The sequence below is a fragment of the Herpailurus yagouaroundi genome, unplaced genomic scaffold, assembly GCF_014898765.1.
Source record: "Herpailurus yagouaroundi ecotype Mexico unplaced genomic scaffold, PumYag 246, whole genome shotgun sequence".
Taxonomy (NCBI): Eukaryota; Metazoa; Chordata; class Mammalia; order Carnivora; family Felidae; genus Herpailurus; species Herpailurus yagouaroundi.
This window is the reverse complement of record NW_024412463.1, coordinates 9,576,360-9,601,442: the sequence shown is the minus strand read 5'-3', so window position 1 is coordinate 9,601,442 and position 25,083 is coordinate 9,576,360. Positions and strand designations below refer to the sequence as shown.

The window sequence follows — 25,083 nt, the reverse complement described above, 5'->3', positions numbered from 1 at the left end:
GGTACTCAACAAATACGTGCTGAATGGGTGAATGCATTTGCAGTTTGCACACCACTTTCTTTTAAAAAAAGTTTTAAGTTAATTTATTTTGAGAGAGATGGAAACCGTGTGAGTGGGGGAGGGGCAGAAAGAGAGAGAGAGACAGAGAGAAAATCCCAACCAGGCTCTGCACTCTCAGTGCAAAGCCTGACGCAGGGCTCGAACTCATGAAACCGTGAGATCATGACCTGAGCCAAAGTAACACTTAGCCAACTGAGCCACCCAGATGCCCCATCACAATATTTTATCTTAGGTTGATCTCCCTTGGCCATCCAGACCTTCTAGGGCTCCCTATTACCCCGCCCACTAATTATTTGTCCAAAGACCACAGACCCATAGCACCAAAATACTCAACACAATCTAGATAGAAAAGCGCCTGTCCCTCAAAGCCCATAGGCATGTCTATCCAAGGCAAAGAAGAAAGGGGAGAGGCGGAGGTTAGCAAATCTGTTAAATGCAGATTCCCAGGGTTCGAGCTCAGACCTGCTGAATGAGCTCCTGGAGGTGAGACCCTGGCATCTGCATTTCAACCCGCTCCCCCCTGGAGATTCTGGCACAGGGGAGCTCAGGTCCCGTCTGTCATTACTGTGTAGCCCTCAGCCTTCCCTCGTTAGTATGAATCAGCAAGGGACTGATTCACTCATCAGTTGCTTCGAGGACACACACTGATGAAGCACCGACCCCATACCAGGTGCTGCGTTATGTGTGGAGGCCCCCCAAGAGGCCTTGTCCCCAGGGGGCTTGTGAGAGGGGAGAGCAGACAAGCCAGAAAGGGGACTATGTACCCAGTGCCACGCGAGGGGCTGGTGTGAGAAGCGGAGCAGGGTGCTGGCCCAGGCCGTGCAGGATGAGAAGGGCACAGCCAAGGAAAAGCCCAGTGTGGCCGGGATACGGGATACGGGATTCCAGGCAGAGCGGGGCAGAGACGGGCTGAGCATCACTCTGGGGACCTGCTTTTCCAGCCTGAAGCGCAGCACCTGAACTTCGCGCTTCAAGGTTGAACCCTGACACAGCAGGTGTGAATTGCCCACATTCCACGAATGAATACAGGGTCAGGTGCCCTGGGAGGCTTTGGAATATCACCTGCACTTTAGAACCTAAGTGAATATCGCCCATCTGAAGATGGTTTGCAAAAAAAAAAAAAAAAAATAGTCTTTACGGTAATTGAGCGTTTGCCCCAATCCTGCCAGCCCCCATGCTTGATTTAAAATCCTTCCACCTGGAATTACTAGTTAAGGGCACTTTATCAAAGTAAAGATGGATGACGGTGTAATTAGATTTTGCTGCTGGCATTCGGGAAAATGTGTTATCCCCTCTCCGTTCAGCAAAAGTTCTTTAATCACGGTTGACTGAAGGTTACCAGCCTTGAATTATTCGTTAATGGCATCGCCGCGAAGGCGTGATTCATTGGGCGAGTAAACTTTGCAAACGAACGCAGATCCTGGGTTGCTGGGTATTTCATCCAAAGCTGAAATGTGCATTATTTCGACTATCTGTCTTCACCGTGCAAACAAAATCTGAAGCAGAGGCTAACATGTAGCTGTGATCTCAGCTCTCTCGTGCACTCGAGCTGCTGAGAAGACAGAACCCGAGGCACAGTAGAGTCCCCAAATGTCCTCCTGCGCCCCGGGGGGGCTCCCTCGCAGCCGCCTAGCCCCGCGGAACCGCCTTCCCCGCGTGGGTCACCTTCTGGGCGGAAGCGTGCTTTCGGTGGCTGCAGCTCAGTCACCCTTCGCTCAGGACCTGTCCCGAGACACCAGCCCAGCCTGGGCGACACCGCTCACCACCCCTGGGGATCCCAGCTCCCACTTCTCCGTTTGTTTGCTCGAGAGCAAATTACGTTGGTTCCAAAGGAGAAGACTGCCCGTTTTGTCACATGCTACATTGGGGGACATGCCCGCCTTTGCCCTCGTTCTGGTTCAGCCTCAGATCCTCTGAAAGGCAAGGTCGGGGGAGACAGGATCTCTGTGGACGTCCTCAGCCTGTGCCCCAGCCTCACGGAGCCTCCTGCCGGGCCACTCAGCCTGTGGTGCTGCCTCCTGGTCACTGCTCCCTCAGCAGCACCGACCCCCAGATGAGGCCAAACCCCCTGTGACACTCTCCAGTCATCACAAACTCCTTTCTATAGCAAGGACCATAGCTATGGTTTTGTGTGTGTGTGTGTGTGTGTGTGTGTGTGTGTGGTGGTGGGGGAGGGGTTGGAGAGAGAGAGATTGCTTGATTAATTCTCATCTTTCTCTCAAGTGTCTCTGTTCCAGTAGAACAGAGATCATTGTTTCTGCCCCCTGCCCCCCGATGTCCCGGGTACCCTGTGTTGGGGTTTTATCGGGTTACTAAGAATCGCCAGGGTTTAGAATTAACTGAGGGAGAAGGAGGCGTGGGGGAGGCAGGCAGGTGGGGAACACTGTGTCGGCTTTATGTCCACGAGGTGGGGGGCTGCCGTGGGGTGCCGCCCAGCAGGTTCACCAGGCCGCCCTGTGCACTATACAATCTGCCAACTAGACCCTGGGCAACGCACCCTAGGCAAAACCAGGCTCTGTTTGTCCTGGCTTGCTGCCTCCTGGGTGGAGAGGAGAGAACAGAGAATGTCTGGGACCCCAGGCATTCAGGGAATAGGAAATACAGGTTGACTGCAGCCACAGACAGTCCATGGAGAGGTGCAGGCAAGGTGCGGGCAAGAGGCTAGTAGTTCCAAATTAGTAGGGGTCCCCCTTATGGGAAAGTGAGGAGCTGGGGAAAAGTGCCCTGCAAGATCCAGCACAGGACCTGGCACAGAGCAAGAGGTCAATGGATAGAGGGACGGATGAATGGAGGGATGGCTAGAAGGATGTGTGGATGGATGGATGGATGGATGGATGTGTGGATGGATGGATGGATGGATGGATGGATGTGTGGATGGATGGATAGGTGGGTAGATGGCTGGGCAGATGGATGGACAGATGGGTGGGTGGGTGTGTAGGTGTGTAGGTGAGTGAGTGGATAGGTGAGTGGATGGATGGGTAAGTGGGTGGGTGCCTGGGTGAATGGACAGTTGGATGGGAGCATGGGTGGGTGGGTGAATGGGCAAATGGACAGATGGGTGGGTAAATGGATGGGTGGATGGATGGACAGGTGCATAGGTGAGTGTGTGGGTGGGTGGATGAATGGGCAGGCAGATGGGTGAGTGAATGGATGGGTGGATGGACGGACAGGTGGACAAGTGAGTGAGTGAGTAACCCAGGAGAGAACCGGAGAGAAAGATGTGGTACTCAGCAGACACAGCACAAAGTCATGGAGGGAGGACAGCCCTTCCTATGCTGGGAATTATGAGCAGCTGTGCAATGACCTTCAAACAAGTCCTGAGGAAGCAGCTAGGGAGGGATCATTCAGGGCCCTATAGGTCACGTCTGAAACTCTGGGCCTATAAAACCTAAATCGTACTGTCGCTTCTCTACCTAAAACCTTCAAGTGGTTTTTCATACCCTAAGAATAAGCCCCCAATTCCTGCCCTGAGAAATCAGCCCCCACCAACCTCTCCACCCACTCTCCTCTGGCCCGTGCCCTCCAGCCTTCCCTCCCCTCCTGGTCCCTTGAACCAGTGTAGCCCTTTCAGACCCAAGCCCCACTGCTGCTTCCCTGCCTAGGGGGCTCCTGGCCCCTGCTGGCTCCCATGAATCCCTCAGTCCCAGCTCAGCGTCAACCCTCCACCTGCACACGGCACTCCCACACACAAGCTTGCACATCTGTGTGTATTTGCTGTCTTTGGCCCTTAGACCTTGGCCCCCTGAGTGCAAGAATGTTCTGCTCTGGCCAGGGAGCCATATGGAGCCCCACATCAAGGATGGTCATCATTGCCGGGTCAACGAATAGGAACCCCAGGACAACAGAGCACCATTGCCCATCAGGAAGATACAGCAAAGTGCCTGCCATGAGGAGAGGGCCCGGAGGATCAGAGCCCACAGGCAACCTGGGGAGGAAGAGGAGACCATGGACAAGGGCCATAGCGATGGCCGCGGAGGCCAGAGAGTTCCACTGATAGGAAGGGTGACAAGGATCCAGGAGGAGGGAACAGCATGAACAAAGGCCTGGGGGCAGCCGGGGAGGTGTCTGGGGTAACAACATAACTGGGAGTTGCTGGAATTTCTGGCCGGAGGTAGAGATCAGGATCAGGATTTGAAGACCACTGCATGGAAACCCATAGGCACTGGGGAGCCACTGAAGGTTTCTGATACAGAGAGAGAGTGTGGTGGGGATGTTAGTACCCGCTGGGTCAGAGGTCCTGGAAGCAGGGAGACATTTCAGGAGGCGGGAAGGAACATGGCAGTGGGGACACGCTCTGGGGAGGTGATGCTCACATTCTTCACAATGTGAAGAAGGAAACAGAAGGTGACGGTGACCGAGGATAAGAGACGGGCCGTCTCAGTCTCTCCGGCTGCTCTAACAAAATACCGCAGACGGGGTGGCTTATAAACAACAGAGATTTATTTCCACAGTTTTTTTTTTAATTTATTTTTTAATGTTTATATATTTTTGAGTGAGAGAGACAGAGAAAGAGAAACAGAGCATAAGCAGGGGAGGGGCAGAGAGAGAGGGAGACAGAGAATCCAAAGCAGCTCCAGGCTCCGAGCTGTCAGCACAGAGCCCGAGGCGGGGCTCGAACTCATGGACGGCAAGATCATGACCTGAACCAAAGTTGGTAGCTTAACCGACAGAGCCATCCAAGTGCCCCTATTTCTACGGTTCTGGAGGCCGGGAAGTCCAGCATCAAAGCACCAGCAGAGTCAGTGTCTGGTAAAAGTCCTTTCCTGGTTCGGAGTTGGCCACCCTCTCACTCGTCCTCGAATGGTGGAAGGAGCCGGGGGTTCTCTGGGGCCTCTTTTATAAGGGAAGTAATCCCATCCATGAGCCACCACCCTTGCGACCTAATTGCCTCTCAAAGGCCCCAACATGCAGCTACTATCACACCGGGAATTAGGATTCAACATGCGAATTTGGGAGGAACAGAGACATTCAGTCTATAGCGTGGAACATCAATCACATGCAGGTGAAGCATGCGGCCAGTCGGGGTGATATGTTCTGAGACCAAGTTCCATTTGCTCAAGGGCAGGCAGCTGGAGAGGTTTCTCCTCATCCCCTTTTGTCCCCACTCAGAAATCAATGTCCTCCTAAAGCCATAAAGGAAAAGACTGATATATTTGGCCACATGATGTTTTAAATTTCCACGTGGAAAAAGATATCAACGGATGACACCTTGGGAAAATATTTGTCACACTTGTGACTCACAGAGATGGGAACCTCACATATAAAGAGCTCTTACAAATAAACAAAAAGGACCGCCAACTCGTTAGAACGAGGGGTAAAGAGAAAAAAGCAGGCAGTTCATAGGAAAATCAGTGGCTCATAAGCACTTTCATATGCTCAACTCACTGCATTTGTAACGAAAGACATGGAAATGAAAAGTGCAATTACAAACACTTAAAAAAAATTTACTTAGACTCGTAAAGATTAAAAATTGATGAGAAACACTATTGGTGGAGTGTTGGAGGACAATTTGCCAATAGGTATTAAAATTTAAACTGTATATTCCCCTTGGTGTAGGCATCTCACTTTCAGGATTTTACCTGAACGATACATCTGTACATGTGTGTAAGGAAACGTGAATCGGAACGCTCTCGGCAGTATTGTTTGTTGTAGCAGGAGGCTGGAAATCACCTGAATCTTCTCAGCAGGAAGGCACTTATGTAAATTCCAATATAATCGCACAAAGGAGTGGTGTGAAACTTCTAAAAAGTTGGATAAAGATGCCCATGTTGATAAGACACAATCCTTGAGGTGGACGTTTAGGTGAATAAATTGAGGTGTGGTGCAGTTGGCACATAATGAAAATATTAAAAAAATCTATCTACACACCTATTCACAAAGACAATGAGTCATAATCACTTCTGGGAAGGAGGACCAAGGGACTGGGATGTTGGACGGGAAGGAAGTCACCTTTTCACAGATTCTTCTTTTTTTTTTTTTTTTTTAAATTTTTTTTGTCAACGTTTATTTATTTTTGGGACAGAGAGAGACAGAGCATGAACAGGGGAGGGGCAGAGAGAGAGGGAGACACAGAATCGGAAACAGGCTCCAGGCTCTGAGCCACCAGCCCAGAGCCCGACGCGGGGCTCGAACTCACGGACCGCGAGATCGTGACCTGGCTGAAGTCGGACGCTTAACTGACTGCGCCACCCAGGCGCCCCCAGATTCTTCTTTCAAACTGTTCAGGTTTGGTCACGTCCTGATTATACCTCCTCTTAGTTGCTGGCGTTCCCCTCTGTCTTGAGTCTTTACCGTGATGCTCAGGACCCCCATCAATCTTTCATACAACTTCCAAACCCACCAGACTTTACTCTCAGCACCCGTGACTTAGAAATTCTGCTGAAAAATCTATTTCACACTAAAGTGTTAATGACTCCTGCAAAGATGCTACGCTGTGGCAAGAATAATGGCAGCATTTCAGGCACTGGGACCGTGTCAGAGAGAACTGTCGGGGGGTAGAAGGAATCGGTCTACAGTTCCCAAACCTTGCTACCTGCCTAGTTCCTCTACGAGATAGGACAGCCAGGCAGGTGTTGAGAGCTCTAGGAGACCCATCTATCGGCACTGTTGGGGGCACTCCAGGGAATGGAGGGTGCCCTGGTCATCTAGAACGGAGCGACTAGAGGTCAGAAGTAGCTGAGCATCTTCCTCAAGAGTCACTTCCTGGCATATGGCTTGGTCGCACACACAGGGACCTCACCCGGGGCCCCAGCCCCACCCTTCCCATGAGGAATGACTCAACCCTCGCTGACCCCCTCTTCGACCCTGACTGTGGGAACAGCCATTCTCAGGGGCAGTGGGAAAGGACACGAGGGGGACCTGTCATCTCCCTGGGCCATGGTTCTCAGCTTCCCGAGCATCCAGACCCTCAGGGGAGCTTCCTAAGACGGAGGGCTGGTCTCCACCCCCAGCCTCTGATTCTGCAGATCTGGGGCTGCACCCGAGAACGTGCCCTCCCACAAGCTTCCGGGGATGCTGAGGCTGCCGGCCCAGTGCACCCCACTTTGAGAACTGCTGCTCCAGTTGGTGAGAGTGGTTTCTGCTCCAGGACAAAGGGCACCAGGAGCCCTGGATGGCACCCCACGGGGATCCAAGTGCAGCTGCTATTTCAGCCACAGGATCCTGGCCAAATCCTACCCTCAAAAATAACCCATCCCAGGATCATGACCCGGCCTTTTTAATCATGGCCCAGAGAGCCGTGAACACTCAGTCTACTGAACAAGGGCTACCTCTGTGCACAGCCCCGGGGGTGAGCCCAGGCAGGTGAGTGGAGTGGCTGAGGAATCCGGGATCAAATCCCTGCTCTCCCCTGACCTGCTGGGTTAGCCTAAGCACCCCACCTAGCCCTGCACCCCTGTGTCCTCGTGAGCAGAAGAGGGGTAGTGGCGGCCCTGACAGGTGCACTTGCCGTAAAGATTACACGAGACGGTGCACGGTGCACGGCGCATGCTAAGTGCTCAGTGACAGCAGCGGCCGTGAATAGCACTGTTCAAGAGATGCTTGACCCAGTCCTGGCCCCCACAACTGACAGGACCTTGAGGACACATGACCCTGCAGATGGACCGGCGACAGGACAGGCGCAACTGTCTGTGTGGTTTCTCAGAGTCAGGTGCCTTCCTCGCTCATCGCTTTGGCATGGATCAGCCCCCCCCACCCCCCAGTGCCAGGCTGCCGAGGAGGAAGTTGGGCACGACCTCCGCCCACAGTCCCCTTCCCCAAACAAGTGATCCGTGTCCCGCCCATACCCGTCCCTCCTCGGAACCCACGCAGGAGAGCCTGATGGCACCGGCTTCTGCGGTGATTTGAAGCACAGCAGGCCCAGCGGCGCTGCGGGAACATTTCTCAAGTGCTGGCGGGTTCAAGCCCTGCCTCCGTTCCTGCACACCCAGCCCATGCTTGCGGTTAAGGCGGTAAAGACAGGGAGGTCTCCGGCTCTGAAGACCTCGTAAGCGAAGGAGCCAAAAGTGGTATCTCACTGGAGCCCGAGCCCTAAGAACCACTTGGCTGAGGCTCAGATCCGCAGGCCTCCGAAGGGCTGGCTGACCTTTGCGGCCGGGCGGCCTGCCTGGGGCCCTGTTACCCTCGGCTCTTCCCCGAGGCTGCCTCTGGAAAGCAATTTTCTAAAAGTAATTTTCTAGGCCCGTAACCAAGGTATTTTTAGCCACTCTGCGGCGGCCACAGCTCTGAGGCTGTGTGTGAGCAGGGACTCCGAGGGCAGGGCCAGAGAACATTCCTGAACCGCGGGCCCCTGCTCTGGGCTGGACCGGTTCCCAAGGCTAATTTAGAACTTGCATGACCCTTCCCCCAGAGAGCACAGCTCTTCCCGAGCAGCCCGAGGACAAAATCTGGCCCTGTGGTTGCTGGTATCTGTAGTGCGTTATCTTTCCCGGCTCAAAGCGGCAGAGGGCCACGGTCGCCCCGCTGGGAACAGCACCGCTTTCTGGACACGCGCAGACAGACTTGAAGAGTGGGGCTCCTAGGCTGGGACAGACGGACACGCTCTGGCCCAGGGATCCCCAATCTCCAGCCCCTGGGCTTGCGGTCTTCACCGTGTTTGCAATTCCTCTCGTGCTCTGTGATGTCGTTCACACGGATTCATTTTCTCGACCCACATCCTAAGAAAGACCGTGATTTTCTCGACCCGCATCCTAAGAAATACCATGAGTGCAACCTCATGAGTTTGACATACCATTTACTGTCTCTCTAACATGCCTTAAAGGAAGTTCTATTAAAAGTTGTAGAAGACGGAGAAAAACTCTTCTGTGGGACTTTGATAAGCAGTGACGAAACCGGCCGAGAGAACATCACACTTCAGGAGTGTCAGGACACGGCAGGCCCCAGCTTGCAGAGGAGATGCTGTTTATTGCCAGGCCTCTGCACGTGTCCTTTCTTCTGCCGTGCTCTCTCCCTCCCTCTCTCCTTCTCCCTCCTCCCTCTCTCTCTCTTTCTCTGTGTCTCAGACACACACACACACACACACACACACACACACCCCTTGTCCTCCTAGATAACTGACTTGACCTCCAGGGAGACCTTTCCCAGCCCCTCACCACCCAGCCTCCAAGAATGGACACACGCCCGTCCACACACCCTCTATCCACTGTGACTCCTGCCTATTGTCCTCCGTCAGCTCCGGGAAAAGACCCCTTTTTGCAAACGGATGTGAAGAGTGTGACCTCTGGACCCGCTTCCCAGCTGTGGCCTGGGGCAGGTCACTCGTGTGCTATCCCCAAGCTCCATGGTCCTCAGGTACAGGATGGGGTGGTGACAGAATGGGAGAATCAGATACAGCGGCCAAAATACCCAACATGGCGCAGCACGCGGTTAAGTGCTCAATAAATACTTGATGGGTGCATGCAGGAATGCAGTCTGTATACAAGGCTGAGCTTAAACAATAATGCGTAGCTTCTTTAAGAGTCACTGAAAATCTTATTAAAAATATAGGTTTTCAGACCGCAGCCCAACGTCCCAAGCCAAGCCCAGAAACCGTACTGGGACAAGCTCTCCGTGTGGTTGTTCGGAAGCCCCATAGCCGACCTCTTTCCCAGGGACAGTGCTCCGCCGCAGAATGGCCATAGAGAACCTACAGATGGCTCCACAGAGTCCCCAGGCCTGGGCACCGTATCCCGCTCCCCCCACTCCTCAAGCACCACTGCTTAAACGTGGAGTCGGCCTCTCTCGGGAGCCCGGGCCGTGCAGGTGGCGCCTAGCAGAGACCATTCCACGGACCGTGATGCGCAGATGACGGTTAAGCAGTTTAGGACACGACAGAGCCAAGTTTGTTGACACTGCTGCTGCTGACCCTGGTGGCCTTGGTGACGATGGTGACGGTGAGGGGGACCGCAGTGCTGACGACTTCTCGGAAACCCTGTAAGAGATGCATCAATGTTTTCCTCCTTTCACAGACAAAGCCGCGGAGGCTCCAAGTGCGGACTAGACTTAATGAAGGGCACCCGGGGAGGAAATGATGGAGCGGACGCCCACGTGCATCTTCATAGCTGTGTTTTGATAATCTGTGGAACCCCGGGGCTGAGGCACGGTTCTTGGGTAAGGGCCACATTCAGTTCTCCACAATTCTACCCTCGAAATCAGAATCTCTGCTTGCACTTCAAACAGGCACAACGGCAGGAATCCATCTAGAGCTTTTTTACCCACGTGCCCCTCTCCAACTGCCAGCCTCCCGTGAAAGCAGATTGTGGCCGTGGGGCCAGTTCTGATCAGCAGAACTTAAGAATCACCGTGCCCTCTTCATCTATTCCCGGCCACAGCGAACTCGGGGTCCGCTTCGTGTCGTGACTGGACTATCTCTGCACGAGGAACAAACGCTTATTAGTTAAGAGAATTAGTGGATTTCTTGGTGAAAGCTTCTCACAATAACTTCCTTGACTAATATTAATTCAGGGCTAATTTCTCCAACTTCCATCATCCATTGCAAAGCCCAGGCCTTCATGGTGGCATTTGAATAATTATAGGTATTGAATCATAATACGGTTACATTATTATTATTATTATTATTATTATTATCTTTCTTACGATTCTTAGCCTGCTTGGCCCCTGGAGGAACAACTCAGTTTTGTTCCATATTAAAAACTGACTTTTGGAAGGAGGCATGTCTTACACTCAGGGTCACCAAGGCTATTAAAGCTAAGAAAGCAGACAGCTCCTATTGGGGTCTTCATTTGCAAATCACACGATACATTAAGTCAAGAGGCTTCCAAAATAGGAGGATAAAAGCTTCAAACATCAAATCAGAAAGTGAAAATACAAAGACAGTGGTCACCACGTGGTTCCTGAGAAACAGCAGGCAAAACCCAAAGTGAGGGCAGCCCTCTCCCGGCATCCTTTGCCCACTCTTTCTGCCTTTCCTACAAAGAACCTTCCATGCCCCATAAAGATGCTCAAAAAAATGCAGCTGAATCGTATCAACTACTGGAAATTACAAACAGAATTTCATGAATATTACACTCCTTTCATGCAAAGAACCTGGAGAAGTTTTTACAAATAATTTAATTCAATTAATCCTTGAGTATTGAATTTCAGATGCTTGAATCTATAATTGAATCTTTTTAAGGAGGAGAAATCTATTACATGCACAAATACACTGACTCAAACCTTCATGGTCATAAAGAACCTTCTGGAAAGGGGGTGCTTGGCTGAAAGCTAGGTCACTCTTGACTTCACCGTCTCCTCATCAGTATCCTGCCGCAGCCCCTGCCCTTCGCTCATCTCAGCAACCCTCCACGCTGCCCACACCTGGTGCCCCCACAATCCCTGCAAAGCGGCTTCCACAGTCCCTGCGTTTAAGACACGGCCGGCTTCCAACTCCTGGACCTGACCCTCATTGGCTCAGACCCAGTGATGTACTCATCTCTGAGCCAATCATGGTGGGCAAGGGGAGGGGCTAGCTGAGGGGCTTAGACCATTCCGGATCCACGCCTGGAGTGCGCATGGGCTTTCCCAGAAGTTGGTGCAGTCGCAGACGGACAGACAGCTAGAGACCTGCCGTACCAACCCGCCAAAGTTCCTCTGCCGCAGTCGATTCTGGATCATCCTGATGTCCCTGGAAACTGAGTCTCTTGAATCTATGACACTTTACAAATAGACTCTGAGGCCCTGACCTGGGACGTCCCCAGCAAGGGAGAGCCCCGCAGGTTCGTGAGCTGGGCCCCCGCTTTGGGCCACGAGTCTGCTTGTGGCCTTGGGCCTGGCACTGGGCTCTGCTAACACGGAAGTTTCCAGGCCCACCTCCTGCTAAACAGAGCGCTGAGTGCTAGGAGTTGATTACGCTGGGCTGAAAGCATTCCACCTGTGAGTTCGTCTGGTCCGGGTTTGTCTGGATCAGGGGCGAGCAGCTCCCGTCTAATTATCTTTGTTCTACTGCCAGCCCCCTGGGAGCTCAAGAGTGCTTCCATAAGGGGACACTGTCAACCCAGAGGAGCTGGTTGACAGGCCAGGCCAGGGGGGAGAGCGGCGGCCTGGCCCAGGGTGAGTGCCCTGGGCGCAGGGTTCAGTCCACTGCTGGCTGTTTCCTCCCCCCACCCCCGCCCATCCAGACCCCTTTGTTGTTTGGTTTAAACTGAGGTCATTAGCTTCTTGGCATCGGAACAGTATTTCAGAGGGGGTCCGTGTGGGTCTATGAACCGGGTGGTTCTCTGTGGTGGGTGTCCTGTGCCCTGCAGAAGTTTGGCAGCACCCCAGCACCCACCCTGCCTGTGCCTGCACACCCACCCCCTGGGTGGTAACAACCAGAAGTGTCTGTAGATAGACATTGCCTGGTGTCCCTGGAGGCACAGCCGCTCCCGTTGGAACCACTGACCTGTGAACAGGCTGGTAAAAACAGCCCTGGACAGGCACCTGGGTGGCTCAGTCGGTTAAGCCTCTCTGACTTCAGCTCAGGTCATGATCTCAGTTTGTGAGTTTGAGGCCCAAGTCGGGCTCTGTGCTGACAGCTCAGAGCTTACAGCCTGCTTTGGATTCTGTGTCTCCCTCACTCTTTGCCCCTCCCCTGCTCATGCGCGCGCTCTCTCTCTCTCTCTCTCTCTCAAAAATAAACATTTAAAAGCAAAAAAATTTTTTTTTAATTTAAAAATTAAAGAACAAAAACAAAAAAACCCTGGAGCTCTCAGTAGATCCCAACTGAAAACTTTACCAAACTGGGTTTTTCCCCCAGAGACCGGCGCGTGTGGACCGTTGGAGGTGGCTCATTAATGTAACGTGAATAACCCTAACAACAAAATCATTCTCCTTTCTTTCCCCTCAGTCAGGTCACCGGTTAGTTAACACGGACACTGCAGTGTCTGGAAAGGGAACAGTGGCCCCAACGATATGGTTCTGAGAACCTAGGACCTGCTCACGGCCCTGTGCCCAGTGGGGGCCTCCTTCGTGGGTTCAGATTCATGGGTGGATTTTTATGTCTCCAACCGCATGACATAGCAGCCTGGAGAAATTTCCTCTTGGTTAAAGCAAGAGACCCTGGTAACACCACCCCACCAGGTAAGCGTGCTCATTTGGGATCCAGGGGGCCCGACCGAACGTCTCAAGGCACAAACTGTAGAATGAAGCTCCTGGTCTTAAAATAGGGCACATCGGGACCTCAGAGGGCCAGCTGGGCATGGTGAGCCCACCCAGCGCGGCTGCCCAGGGAGCCCACGGCTCAAACATCTGACAGGTCCCCTTGAGAACTTCCCCGGACCCAGCTCCTTCCCGGTCTGGCCACCTTCACCCCTACTCCCAGCTCTAAACAGAATCACTGACCCCCATCACTCACCTGCTTACCCAGCAAGGTCCCGAATGACTTTTGGCAGTTTCCAAAAATCTAATCCAGTGCCAGAAAGATACTATGTAACCTGTGCACTATGTGTCCTTATATTTTAAAGGATCTGCCACGGGATAGTGACAGACATTTTTGTGTGTGTTTATTTATTTATTTTTGAGAGAGAGAGGGAGAGACAGAATCCCAAGCAGGCTCCACAGTGCCAGTGCAGAGCCCGACACGGGGCTCAGACCCACCAACCATGAGATCGTGACCCGAGCCGAAATCCAGAGTCGGACGCTTAACCGACCCAGGCGCCCCTGTAACAGACATTTTTAAAAAGAATTGTAGAAACATATTAAGGAAAAATGCAGCATGTTATGACTGCAAAACATTAATCGTACAAAAATGTGTTTGAACGTAATGAAAAAATATCTCTTTGGTGGATAAGACGAACTAACAAAGGTAACTTCTCTAAAGCATGACGCACATTAGTACGCACACAAGGGTTTTTTCTATGTATAGGTTCGTTTCTCAGGTCATATAATTTAGGTGGCTTACTATTCTGCTTGGCTGTAAGTGACAGACAGCCCCCCCCCCCAAGTAAACAGTGGGCTGAGTTTCTTTTCCTCCTCCCATAAAAGTGCGCTGATCTGGCCCCTCGTGGCTGCCGGTGTGAGGGTCTAGGCTCCTCCCAACACGCGCTGCACGGTGGGTAAAGCTCTACACGTACATTCCAGAACTCGGTTACCTGGTCGCATCCAGGTCAGGCAAGTCCGGGAGATGTTTGCATTTGAGGAAGCCATGCTCTGGCTGAAACTCAGGGACCTTATTTCTTAGGAGAAGGAAGAAGGCAGCGGGTTGTGGGCTGGGTAGCAGTCTCGGCCACCGCCCACCCTGCAGCCACCCACATATCGGCGCTCGCCCTTCTGCTGCACCCACGACCTACCCCCGCCGCACCCCCGGACCCAGCGGCAAAGCCCCAGCCGGTCCCCACGTCTGCCTCAAAACGCAGGGTCCCAAGGATAACGCGGAAAACCTCCCCACCAGAAATGGTTCGACAAGCTACGAACCAGGCAGTCCCCGGCTCCCAGTCCACCCAGCATAAGGCGGGTGAGTGGGAAGGAGACGCCGGCACGAAAAACCCCCCTCTGGAGCAAAGACTGAGAAGCACAACCTCCCCTGGTCCATCCACGCGCGCCAATCCGAGCGGGAGGAACAGCCAGGACGCCACGGCGCCCCCGTCGGGGTCCTCGCCAGGTGCGTCTCTGCCGCCCCTGCCCCATGTGGGCGTCAGAGGGCGTGTCGTCCTGGGGTCTCTGTGGCGGTGGCTCCAGGGATTGCTCTGGGGCTGGACAGTCCCGGGCTCTTGCAGACCAGGCTGTGGTTTCTTTGGCAGAGTGTTTGTTCCAAAACGTGTGGACCTCGGATCCATCAGTTGCCCATCAGCTCTAGCCATCAAGGTAGTTTCTAACCCTGAAGTGCCTGGCTGTCTTCACTCACTGGCCTGCACGCGGCCCCCCCTGTCTCCTGGCGCGATGTCCTGGCCACCCTGAGCCTCTGGGGGCCACGGGCTTTGCTGCGAACTTCACACGGCAGTGGGACGGGGCTCGGTTTTCTTTTCTGCTAAGTGTGCTGCTTTGTGGAAAACCATCCCAGTTCTGGATGCCGTGGGAGAGCCTAGCAGTTGCTTTTTCAACCCTGCAAGGCTCCAAATTACCAGGCTCTCGGTCACTTTCGGTGGCAGGCTGCCGGCAGGGAGCATCTCCATCATCACAGGGCGTCCCCTCTTCCCACGCCTTCGCCGGCTGCTCTCTCGTAAAGCTTTGCTAACGGCAGCAAGCAGCAGCTACCACGCTTCTGCGTCATGGCTCTCTCCTGTCATTCCCTCCCTCGATCCGAGCTCAGAACACGGGCCACTTTTCAAAAAACAGTAGGGGACAGCTGTTAGCAACTGCTTCATTTCTCACGCTGTCACCAGGCCTCTGGCCCACAGTGTTTGAGTCCCTGACACCTGCCAACATCCACGGAGTCAGTGCCACATGTCTCTGTTCTGCTACTCACAGCTCACCTCTCTCGGTCCTTTTTTTTCTATCAGTTAAGATTAGATTTGCCTGGAAAATCCAAAGGAGCAGTGGCTTCAACGGGACTTTTAAATCTCCCGCATTCTGAGTCCACAGTAAGGTGGTCCATGGACAGTCCAGTGGGACTCCATGGCGGCAGGAACCTACCCGTCTTCTGTCTTGCTGGCGTGCTATATATCAGCGCTAATGGTGATGCCCAGGATGGCTGCCTCAGCGCCAGCCATCAAATCCTCATTCCAACCCAGTAGAAGAAGAAGCGCGGGAACAGACAGACACCTCTGCCCTCATCAGGGACACTTCCAGGAAGTTGCCTTCTGTTGGCCAGAACTTAGTCGCGTGGTCATACCTGGCTCAAGGGAGGATGGAAGGGTCACTTCCATTGTGGGTGGCAGAAAAGTCAAGTTTCTGTTGAGGAATGAGAGGTGATGGATTGGGGGGCAATTAGGCTCTGCTTATGTGGAAAAGTTCAGTATCAGTGTCTCTCATATTCTAGCTCTAGAATTCGCTAGCCTCCTCCTTCTTCAGGACAGATTTATGCCTCTGACATGCACCTTGCAGAAGAGATAATGACCGGACAAGGTGCGCAGTCTTCTGCCCACGCATCATTCTTGAGGATGCTTTTGCTACACCTACTTCACGGGGACATAAAGTGAGGGTCTCCGGGCTACTGTTTCTGTTGGGGAGGTTTTAACAGCTAGGACGGCTTCGGTGCTCAGTGAATCACAGAAGTGACCAAAACAAACACCTCCGATGAGAAGCACCCATAAAACCAACGAGACTATTAATGCAAATGGAAAACCAAAATTGATGAAATGCAAAATATTTAACTTCCCAGACTGCAGCTAGCCTTGGACTACTAAGTCATTTAGAGGCTAATGTTCTTAATAAAATCACATTTTCCCTGAAAATATTTACTATTTCTGTTTTTATTGCCTTCTTCATTGCTATTAATAAGATTTTGATTTAGTTCACGGATATATGTAAACTCAGCATTTTCACCAAAACCTCCTGATGCCAGTGTTTCTAACAGAAACTTCTTATTTTTAAATTTTTTTTTAAATGTTTATTCATTTTTGAGAGAGAGAGTTGGAGCCAGGGAGGGGCAGAGAGAGAGAAAGACAGTATCCGAAGCAGGCTCCAGGCTCTGAGCTGTCAGCGCAGAGCCCGACGTGGGGCTCGAACCCACGAACCATGACATCGTGACCTGAGCCGAAGTCAGACGCTTACCTGACTAAGCCAGCCAGGTGCCACAGAAATTTTTTAAGTCATGTACACAGACTGGAGAAAAACCTTGTGGTGAGAACATCCATGAATCATGTCAGTCGGGGTAAGTGATCATACATAATACAGACCGGCATCCTAAAGGGAGAGGCTGTATGCCTCGTGTGTGTCGCACAAACATCGTCTCTGCTGGACACCACGCCCCCCACGCTCGAGACCTATGAAAATGGTCAAGATCTGAAAAAATATTGCCTTCAAAACACACTGAGGGAGCAGCAAAATTAAAATTAATAAATGTCTAATTAAGCATCTACAAAATATAATACTTTGTTCTCCTCATTAATTGTTAAGTTCAGCATTCATGAATTTTTCATCAGTATTTTATTACTTTTGAAAACAATTAGTCGCAGAGTCTCTCATAATGCAAGAATTCACAAGTATACGCAGCTGCCAAGATTTCATAACCAGTAGTAAAGGAAGCAAGCTGCCTGTAGCCAAAAACAAACTTATTTAAAACCTTTCAGAGTTTGTACGGCAGTGTGTCTGTTTTTAACACAGGCTGTGGATACATCTTCAAATGTGTGATACGGGTGCGTATCCGCCTTACGCGCCTGGGTGGCTCAGCCGGTTAAGCATCTGACTCTTGATTTTGGCTCAGGTCATGATCTCAGGGTCCACAAGATCGAGCCCCTGCTTCGGGCTCTGTGCAGACAGTGCGGAGCCCGCTTGGGATTCTCTCTCTCTGCCCCCTCCCTGCTTGCACACCCTCTCTCTTTCTCTCAAAATAAGAAAATGAACTGAAAAAAAATTTAAAACACAAAATGCAAATGTTTGATACGATACGGAGTTTCCACTAAAAAATGCCTTCACCAAGGGTTGGCACACGTTAAATATGTTTGGCTTTGTGGGCATACAGCTCTACCGTGACAGCACAAAAGCAGTCATAGATGATACACAGACACTGCAAGAACAGAGCTGTGTGCTAATAAAACTTTATTTACAAAGGCAGATGGTGCACCATGTCCGCCCCACTGCCCTGGTTTTCTGGCCGTTGCCTCAGATCCAGGAAGGTCTAATGACCACCTGCTGATCCTGGCAACAATTCAGTCTCAAAAGGCATAGTTTTCTAAAAAGTTACTTTCATCCCCAATTACCCAGAGAACGTCCTGGACTCTCTCCTGAATCAGTGAAGCATTCGCACAGCTATTGTACACACTCAGGTGCCACGTCGATGTCCCAGTGTTTCCGAGATGGTTTCTCTTCCTCTTCAGTTACCCAGAGCCCTAGGTGATGAGGGAAGTAAGCACGTACAGACCCGTGAGATTTCTTTGAAGGAAATACTTCTTCAGGAAGAAGGGGAAGTTATAACCCTGAGTCAGCTGAAACTGCTTAATGTAATACTTCACTGATTCCACAGCCAACGTGTTTCTCCTGATACTTCCGGGGCGCGAGAGGGCACGGCAAAAGATGGTGCCCATCAATTATATACTTTTTTTTTTTTTAAATTCTGGCCCTGGGCTTTTAGATAGCCAATGCATTTATTAAAGTGTCCTGATAGCACTAGCCTTTTGCTGAGCAAAATTACTCACACAAGAAAACTATCTTGTTTTTATTCTGTTACTATCAACATCATCATACTACTGTTACTCTACTGCTTGGCGGTTCGCTTCTCTTGGTCCTTTCTTTTGTTTTTGTTTTTGTTTTGTCTTGTTTTGCTTTTATTTTTTTTAATCTTTATTTATTTTTGAGAGAGAGAGACAGACAGAGCATGAGCAGGGTAGGGGCAGAGAGAGAGGGAGACACAGAATCCGAAGCCGGCTCCAGGCTCTGAGCTGTCAGCACCGAGCCCGATGCGGGGCTCGAACTCACAAACCACGAGATCATGACCTGAGCCGAAATCGGACGCTCAACCAACTGAGCCACCCAGGTGCCCTGCTTTGTCCTTTTTTTGTATCAGTTAACATTAGATTTGCCCAGGAGTGGCAGAAGATCCAAAAGAGCTGTGGCTTAAACAAGACATAGTTAAATCTCCCTCATTTTGAGTCCAGAATAAGGTGGTCCAACGATCGGTCCAGCGGGGGCTTCCTCGTGTGAGGAACATACATTCGCTTCTGCGCCACACGTACATCTGTTACCCAGACAAGAGAACTCTTTATAGGGCAAATGTCCTACTATTTAAATTCTTTAAAAGAATTTTAAAAGAAACTACCCTCCCCCCCCACACACACTCACACACACACACCCTTAAACTAGCAGTAAGTAGACAAGTGAAAACTCAGTTTGGGTTTTTTTGTAATATTTCTCTTTTTTTTAAGTTTATTTTATTTATTTTAAGAGAGGGAGAGATAGGGCACGAGGGGTAGGGGCAGGGAGAGGGAGAGAGAAGCTTAAACAGGCTGCATACTTACACATAGCCCAACTCAGAGCTCAATCCCACGACTCTGGGATCATGACCTGAGCCAAAATCAGTCAGGCACTCAACCGAATGAGGCACCCACGTGTCCCAAGTTTGAGTTTTGCTTAAAGATAAAATCTAATTGGAATATATTCATTCCATGGCTACTAAATTCTGTTACATATGTATATAAATCCTTTCATATGTAATAAATACAAGTTAAATTACACCTATTCACGTTTTAAAGTATGTACAGCTTATAAAGTGATAACCATAATCCTTTGTCTTACGATAACATATTTCTTTACTCAAGAAGTGCAAAGGAACCAGTATTTGTTTTTTGACCATCACTGAAAATACTGCTCACAAATATTCCAAAAACATTTCCCTATTTATCTATTTTTTTTTACTTAAACTGAAGCAGAATCATACTTATAGAAATAAATAATCACTAAAAACTCTCTAGTTTACATTTTCCCCCAGTATTAACCTGTTGTCACGAAATTGCTGGCTAATCTATAAATTATCATTTCATTCCCCCCTCAGAGCTGGGCTGTTAACAGAAGGAGGGAGTCTCTCTTAAAAAAAAAAATAAAAAATCTGACAAGTCACATTTATAAAAAAAAGCATAACCTGTTGTTTTGCTTTGGCTCAAGATGCCCGGTCTGAAAATATCAGAATCCAGCCTCACAGTTTACCCTTAGTTTAGGACTAGGAGGAGGGTCGGGGAGAAGAAAAGTCCCTTGACTAGCATAGCAGGTGAACTCCCTTGAATACCCTCCACGAACTATCCCAGTTGTCCAGAATGGGCTGTTTTAGGCAGGACCACCTGACTCAGCATACATTTCTTCGAGCGGAGCAGCCTTTGAGGCCCGAGTCCGGTTCCGAGCAAGCAAGAGAACTGAGGCTTTCCGCTCCTTCGCACTCTCCCTCCTCCGCGTAGATGTGAGGCCGGTGACCAGTGTCACCTGCTAGGGCGTCAAGGCCACAGAGCTTCTGGAGAAAAGCCAGGGGAAGAGAAGGTAAGTGGCAGGTGCTTCCACACGCCGTCCGTTTTCTCCAGGGTCCACGGGGGGGCCGGGGGGGTTGGGGAGGGGAAGGTGGGGGGGGACTGCCCCAGTGCAGTGTTAATGGCGCGCTGCTCTTTGTCCCCGGCTGTCTCAGAAGTTTCTGCAGACTCAGAAACGGCAGCCGAGGGGAAGGAGACCACCCTCCCGCTCCCCAGCTGCTCTCCCGGAGGGAACCTGGCGAGCTCGCGGTCTGCGCGTCCTGGGTCCCCCCCCCCCGCCGCCCCCCGGGGGGGAACGGGGGGGGGGGGGGGGGGGGGGGCCCGGGGCCCCCCCCCCCCCCCGCCTTGACCCCTCGGGGTGGAGCCTCGCCACCCGCACCCCGATGCCCCCCCTCCTGGCTCCTGCTGTCCCGCCCCCACCTGCCAGCCTCCACTGAGCAACTCCCGCTCATCCTTCAGGGCCCAAGGCATCTCTCTGCGAAGACTTCTCTGGCTTGTTCCGGCCCGAGAGACTCACTAAATGTTTGCCGGACAGACTCCCACCTGCTCGCTTTCCAGCACCTCGGGGAGGGTGCCGTCTGGACCTGAGCCACGTCAGCCCAGGCGGGAGCGGGTTTAGCGGCAGATCCCGAGAGGGCGAGCTCACAGAGGGCACGGGGACGTTCAGAACCAGAGGGCCCAGAGCCCGAGGAGGAGGAGGCGGGAGACGGCCGGAAAGAGGAAGTGGAGGGGTCCTGGACACCATCTCTGTCCCCAAGCTCCCCGCTGTACCCAGCTTCCTGGGGCTCACGGGAGCCCCTCCCAGGCTCTATGTCCAGCGGGAGACGCAGCGTCTCAGCCCCGTGTCCACAGGCGCCCACAGGTAGGCCCCTGCCCGCGTCCGCTCGCTCGGGGACCGTGGTCACCGTCTGGCCATCACCCCGGGGGGCGGGGGGGCGGGGGAGGAAAGGAAGCGCCTCCAGCTGGCGACGTGCGCACGCTCTGGCCGAGGCCTCACCAGTTCCCCTCACGTCCCCCCCCAGGGGCGCTGGAGGGATCATGAATGACAACCCGCAGCGGGGTCCGCGCTGTGCAGGCTCAAAACCCCCGAGGCCGACGACGTGGCAGCGGCCCCTGGGCCCTGATGCAGCGATTTCAGAGGCCCCGCAAGATCAACAGCTCATCGTCAAGCCCCAACTAAGGTGGAAGGCTCATCGGGGAAGGAACCGGGCCTTTAACCTGCTGTTTCCTCCACCGATTCCACCGAGCACAGCGGTCCGGGCTAGCACCCAACACAGGCCGCCTTCCTGCCTGGAGGATGGAGGACAACCCGGGCTGGACCCAGCGGGCGGGCACCTTTGGCCCGTCCCCACGACCCCCTGGGTGCAGCTGTGTGCCACCAGGGGCTGCCAGATGCCACGTGACCATCCCCAGGTGCCGGTGACTCTATCCGCCGGGTGTGCAGTGAGCCGCTCGCTCGGGTCTCCCTGCAGGCAGGTGGATGGGGGGCCCCCTGGATGTTGCTCAAAGCTGGGGGTGGCCATTCAAGGAGAGGGGCCCTCGGCGGCCCCCGGTCCAGCCTTGGGTCTGAGCACCCGTCACCCGCTCTGTCCTCCATCCTTGGCCACCACGTGTCAGGCGTGACGCGGCCCTGTCCCCACAGGGAGAGACGGGCAGACGCTGCGGTCTGGGTGGCCCATTCCCCGTCCTCCCCGCCCGCAGCGGGGCCGATGACGCCTCGGGACGCAGCCAGGACCGTGCGGGACACTCGGCCCCCTCCCAAAGGTGCCGGGACCGTGTGCCTTCGCTTCCAGACTTGGAGACATAAAGTATTTGTGGTTTTGTCCGTCCGCTGGGCTGGGGAGGGACCATGCTCCCTGTGGCCTCGGGGCCTCACCGAGGTGCGGAGCTCCCACCCCAGGGACTGGCCGGGCCCCAGAGGGACCTGACACAGGGCAGGCCCCAGGCGGTGACTGTGGAGCGCCAAGGTCTGGTTCCTCAAGCCACAGTGGCGCCGCCCTGCCTGCCACCCATCCTCACGGCCAGGGGAGCATCGCTCGGCTTCACCAAACAGGGTCCGGGGACCTGGAGTCAGAGGCAGAAGCAGAAGCCACACTGACAAGAGGAAGCCTTTCCCACCTGGCTCAGGGTCTCCGCCATCGTCCCCGCGCTCGCTTCCGGGCATCGTCTGGGCACCACGGCGTCCCGGTACACCTGCGAAGCCAACCATCAGAACCCCAACACCAGTGAGGGGGGCCCTTCACCTTCCTGACCTCCGCTGCCCGGCAGGGACAGGGCCACCTCCCAGCCGGAGGGCCACCCCAGGGACTGGCAGGCCAAGGACTGTGTGCACACACGTCCCCTATTTGAGCGTTGGGAGAGAGGGGAGGCCCGGCAGGTGCCGATGCTGGACCTTTCAATGCAGCGGCTCTGGGGGGCTGGGGAAGGGAGCCGCGGCAGGACCAGCCAGCAGGCTTTAGGTAGGTTCGCAAACTCCATTCAGTGAGCAGATGATTCTGGAAGAGCTGGTCCTGGCTCTCAGTGGTGGGCGGGCACCCTTCACTCACTTGGCAAGTGTCTGCGGGTCTGGGGCTTCGGGCCTGGCAACGGCTGGGGCACCACGGTGGGGAAGCGCGCTAAGCCCGCAGCATGCACAACCGAATCGTGGGAGTCGGGGCTGCTTGGGGCCAGGCAGGCAAGGCGCCTGGGGCACGAGAGCAAGGCGGCCTCCCTCCCGTGCTCACACAGGTGCAGGGCCAGCACCTGAGGGTGAAGAGGAACAAGAGTGAGGCGCTGGGGAGCAGCGGTGAGGGGGACCCCGCCCAGCCGGGGCCAGGGAGGCCTCTCGGGAGGAGGGGGAGCAGGAGGAAGGAACACCAGGGCCACTGAGGAGGAGGGCCTTCCAGGTGGAAGGCCCAGCAGAGGCCCGCAGTCCAGGGGGAGCACGGAGAGACTGGAGCCCGAGCGGCAGGTGGAGGCCAGGGGCGAGCGGAACATCCCAGAGGACCCTGGGCCACAAGGCTGCGGGCTGTTTCCCAAGTGCGGCGGGAGGCCGTCGGGAAGTTTTAAACTGGACGCAATTCCATACGATTTGTGTTTTAAGACACTGACGTGACTCCCGGCCATCCCTGAGCGCAGGGGTACTTGTGGCGGTCCAGAGAAGCGTGTGAAAAATGGGAAAGTCTGGGACAATTTCATGTATATATAAAACCTCACATGTCCACTTCGGGTATCAGTTGTACAAGTTCACGTGTAACACACACACATGTATACACACACACACACCCATCTACACACATATCTGCCTACCTGCCACATCACACCGACTGACCTGAACTAAACTCACTTAGCCAAAGAGCAAGTGTGGACGGCTACAAAGAGTGCTGAGGACTCGCGGCCCCGACGAGGGCGCTGGCTGGGGATGCTGTGCCAGGTTTGGCTCTTGGAGATAGAGACCTCTCCTGCCACCCGGGCCCTTCACCAGGCGCTCACTGGTCGGACACTGGTCCTTCTCCGTCTCCAGTGAGACTCGGGGCCATCCTGCCCGAGCGCAGACAGCATGTGCCCCCGCCCTCACCAACGGGACAGCTTCCCGGCCTCGCACTGAGTCACTGGCTTCAGCCTGTGTCCCTGGGGCCATGACTCCCCCAGGACACTCCAGCGAGAGTGCTTGAATTTCATTTTAACTATGTGCACATTATTTGAACATATTATTGAATGCTATTTTTATAATATAATGGAAAATCGTTTACGTCTTTTTAATTGAGTCCTCCCCCAACATGTTCATAAAAGCAAAAGTGTCACAATTTGCTTTCATGAACTTGGATGAAATGTTCACCTCCTGTTTGCTTAATCAAAGGAGATATTGATATTATAAATCGATCTACCTAAAAACTTAATATTTGAAACTGCCTGTTGGCGTAAATTCAGATTTTCTTGATATTTTAACAACCGATTTACAACATTGTGGGGCAATGAATCAGGTGCTGGGATAACAGGATTTTGCATTCTTCATCCACAACGTCTCACTGGTATTTTTTGTTTTTCAGCAGAACCACTGTTTCCACTGATTGCTCTGGCAATGGGTCTACGTTGTGTCAGTATACTCGAAGTGGGTATTAATAAGAAGCCTCCCTTATCTGTTTTACTTATAATGGCATTCTTCCCAGGATCTTAGATGAACAGAAGAATTTTGCTGCTAGTAACGTCTAGGAACAAAACGAACCAGAGGGCCTCTGGGGCCCTCTTCGCTCAAAACTTCTGTAAGCCTGTGAAGAGGATGGCAAAAGAATATTCGGGCCGTGGCCAAGTTCTTAGCAACTCGGCAGCAAGAGGAATTTGCCAGGGACTGAAAAACTCTATGCTTCCAAGTCTAGATGTGTGGTTTTTTTACTTATTTCGAATTCATTCTCCACACTCACGCCTCCTTTTCGTTCATTTGGGTGTTGGGCAGAATTTCTCAAATTTCCAATTTTCAGGGCTTTCCACAGCTGTTAGCAAGGTAAGGGAACCCTCTCCCTGGTGACACATCCATCTGTACTTACGGGAGTAGAATATTTGTTCCTCGTGCCTCTTGGCTCAAAAGGCATGTCACAACCCTTAATTTTAAAAAGGATGAAAAATACATAAATCAGTAAAGGAAAAGTAACACGGATGGCTTCATATTAATTTTCCAAGGATGCAAACATGTAACTAGACATTCTTGCAATCACATCGCTTCTAACTTTTGTACTACAGGTATAATAATTCTAGTGATGGCAATGTTGTTGTCCATAGCAAAAATCCACAAGCCAGCTACATGGTGCTTTGTGGAGATGGAGGATGAAAACGTGAGATTTTCAAGCCCAATCTTTGGTCTAGGAAGGCCCAAGGAAGGCTCGCTTTGCGCCATGGGCGTAGGCTCAACATCTGCGTATGAGGCACATTCATCCCTGGGACCCAGAACCGGCTACACTTTTTGCAGGGCCCGCTGCAAAATGAAAACGTGGCCCCTTGTCCAAACAGTAAGACTTTCAAGGTGGTGACAACAGGGCTTTAAACCAGG

The 25,083-nt window shown here is 52.7% G+C and overlaps 1 protein-coding gene and 1 long non-coding RNA gene across 2 annotated transcripts in view; one reads left to right on the top strand and one right to left on the bottom strand.

Annotated features, from left to right (window-relative positions):
- Window positions 1–12,701: 12,701 nt before the first annotated feature.
- Window positions 12,702–16,345, top strand: LOC121020099 (uncharacterized). Its single transcript, XR_005785935.1, has 2 exons — window positions 12,702–13,092; window positions 14,367–16,345. It is a non-coding gene; the product is annotated as an uncharacterized LOC121020099 (long non-coding RNA).
- Window positions 16,346–19,589: 3,244 nt separating this feature from the next.
- Window positions 19,590–25,083, bottom strand: part of CDH26 (cadherin 26) — a 41,273-nt gene continuing 35,779 nt past the window's right edge. Inside the window, exons 16-18 of the mRNA XM_040459808.1 lie at window positions 24,584–24,637; window positions 22,179–22,253; window positions 19,590–20,047 (exon numbers count right to left, since the gene is read on the bottom strand). Coding sequence (XP_040315742.1) covers window positions 19,886–20,047; window positions 22,179–22,253; window positions 24,584–24,637 — 291 coding nt within the window. The 3' untranslated portion in view covers window positions 19,590–19,885. The remainder of the gene's footprint in view (window positions 20,048–22,178; window positions 22,254–24,583; window positions 24,638–25,083) is intronic.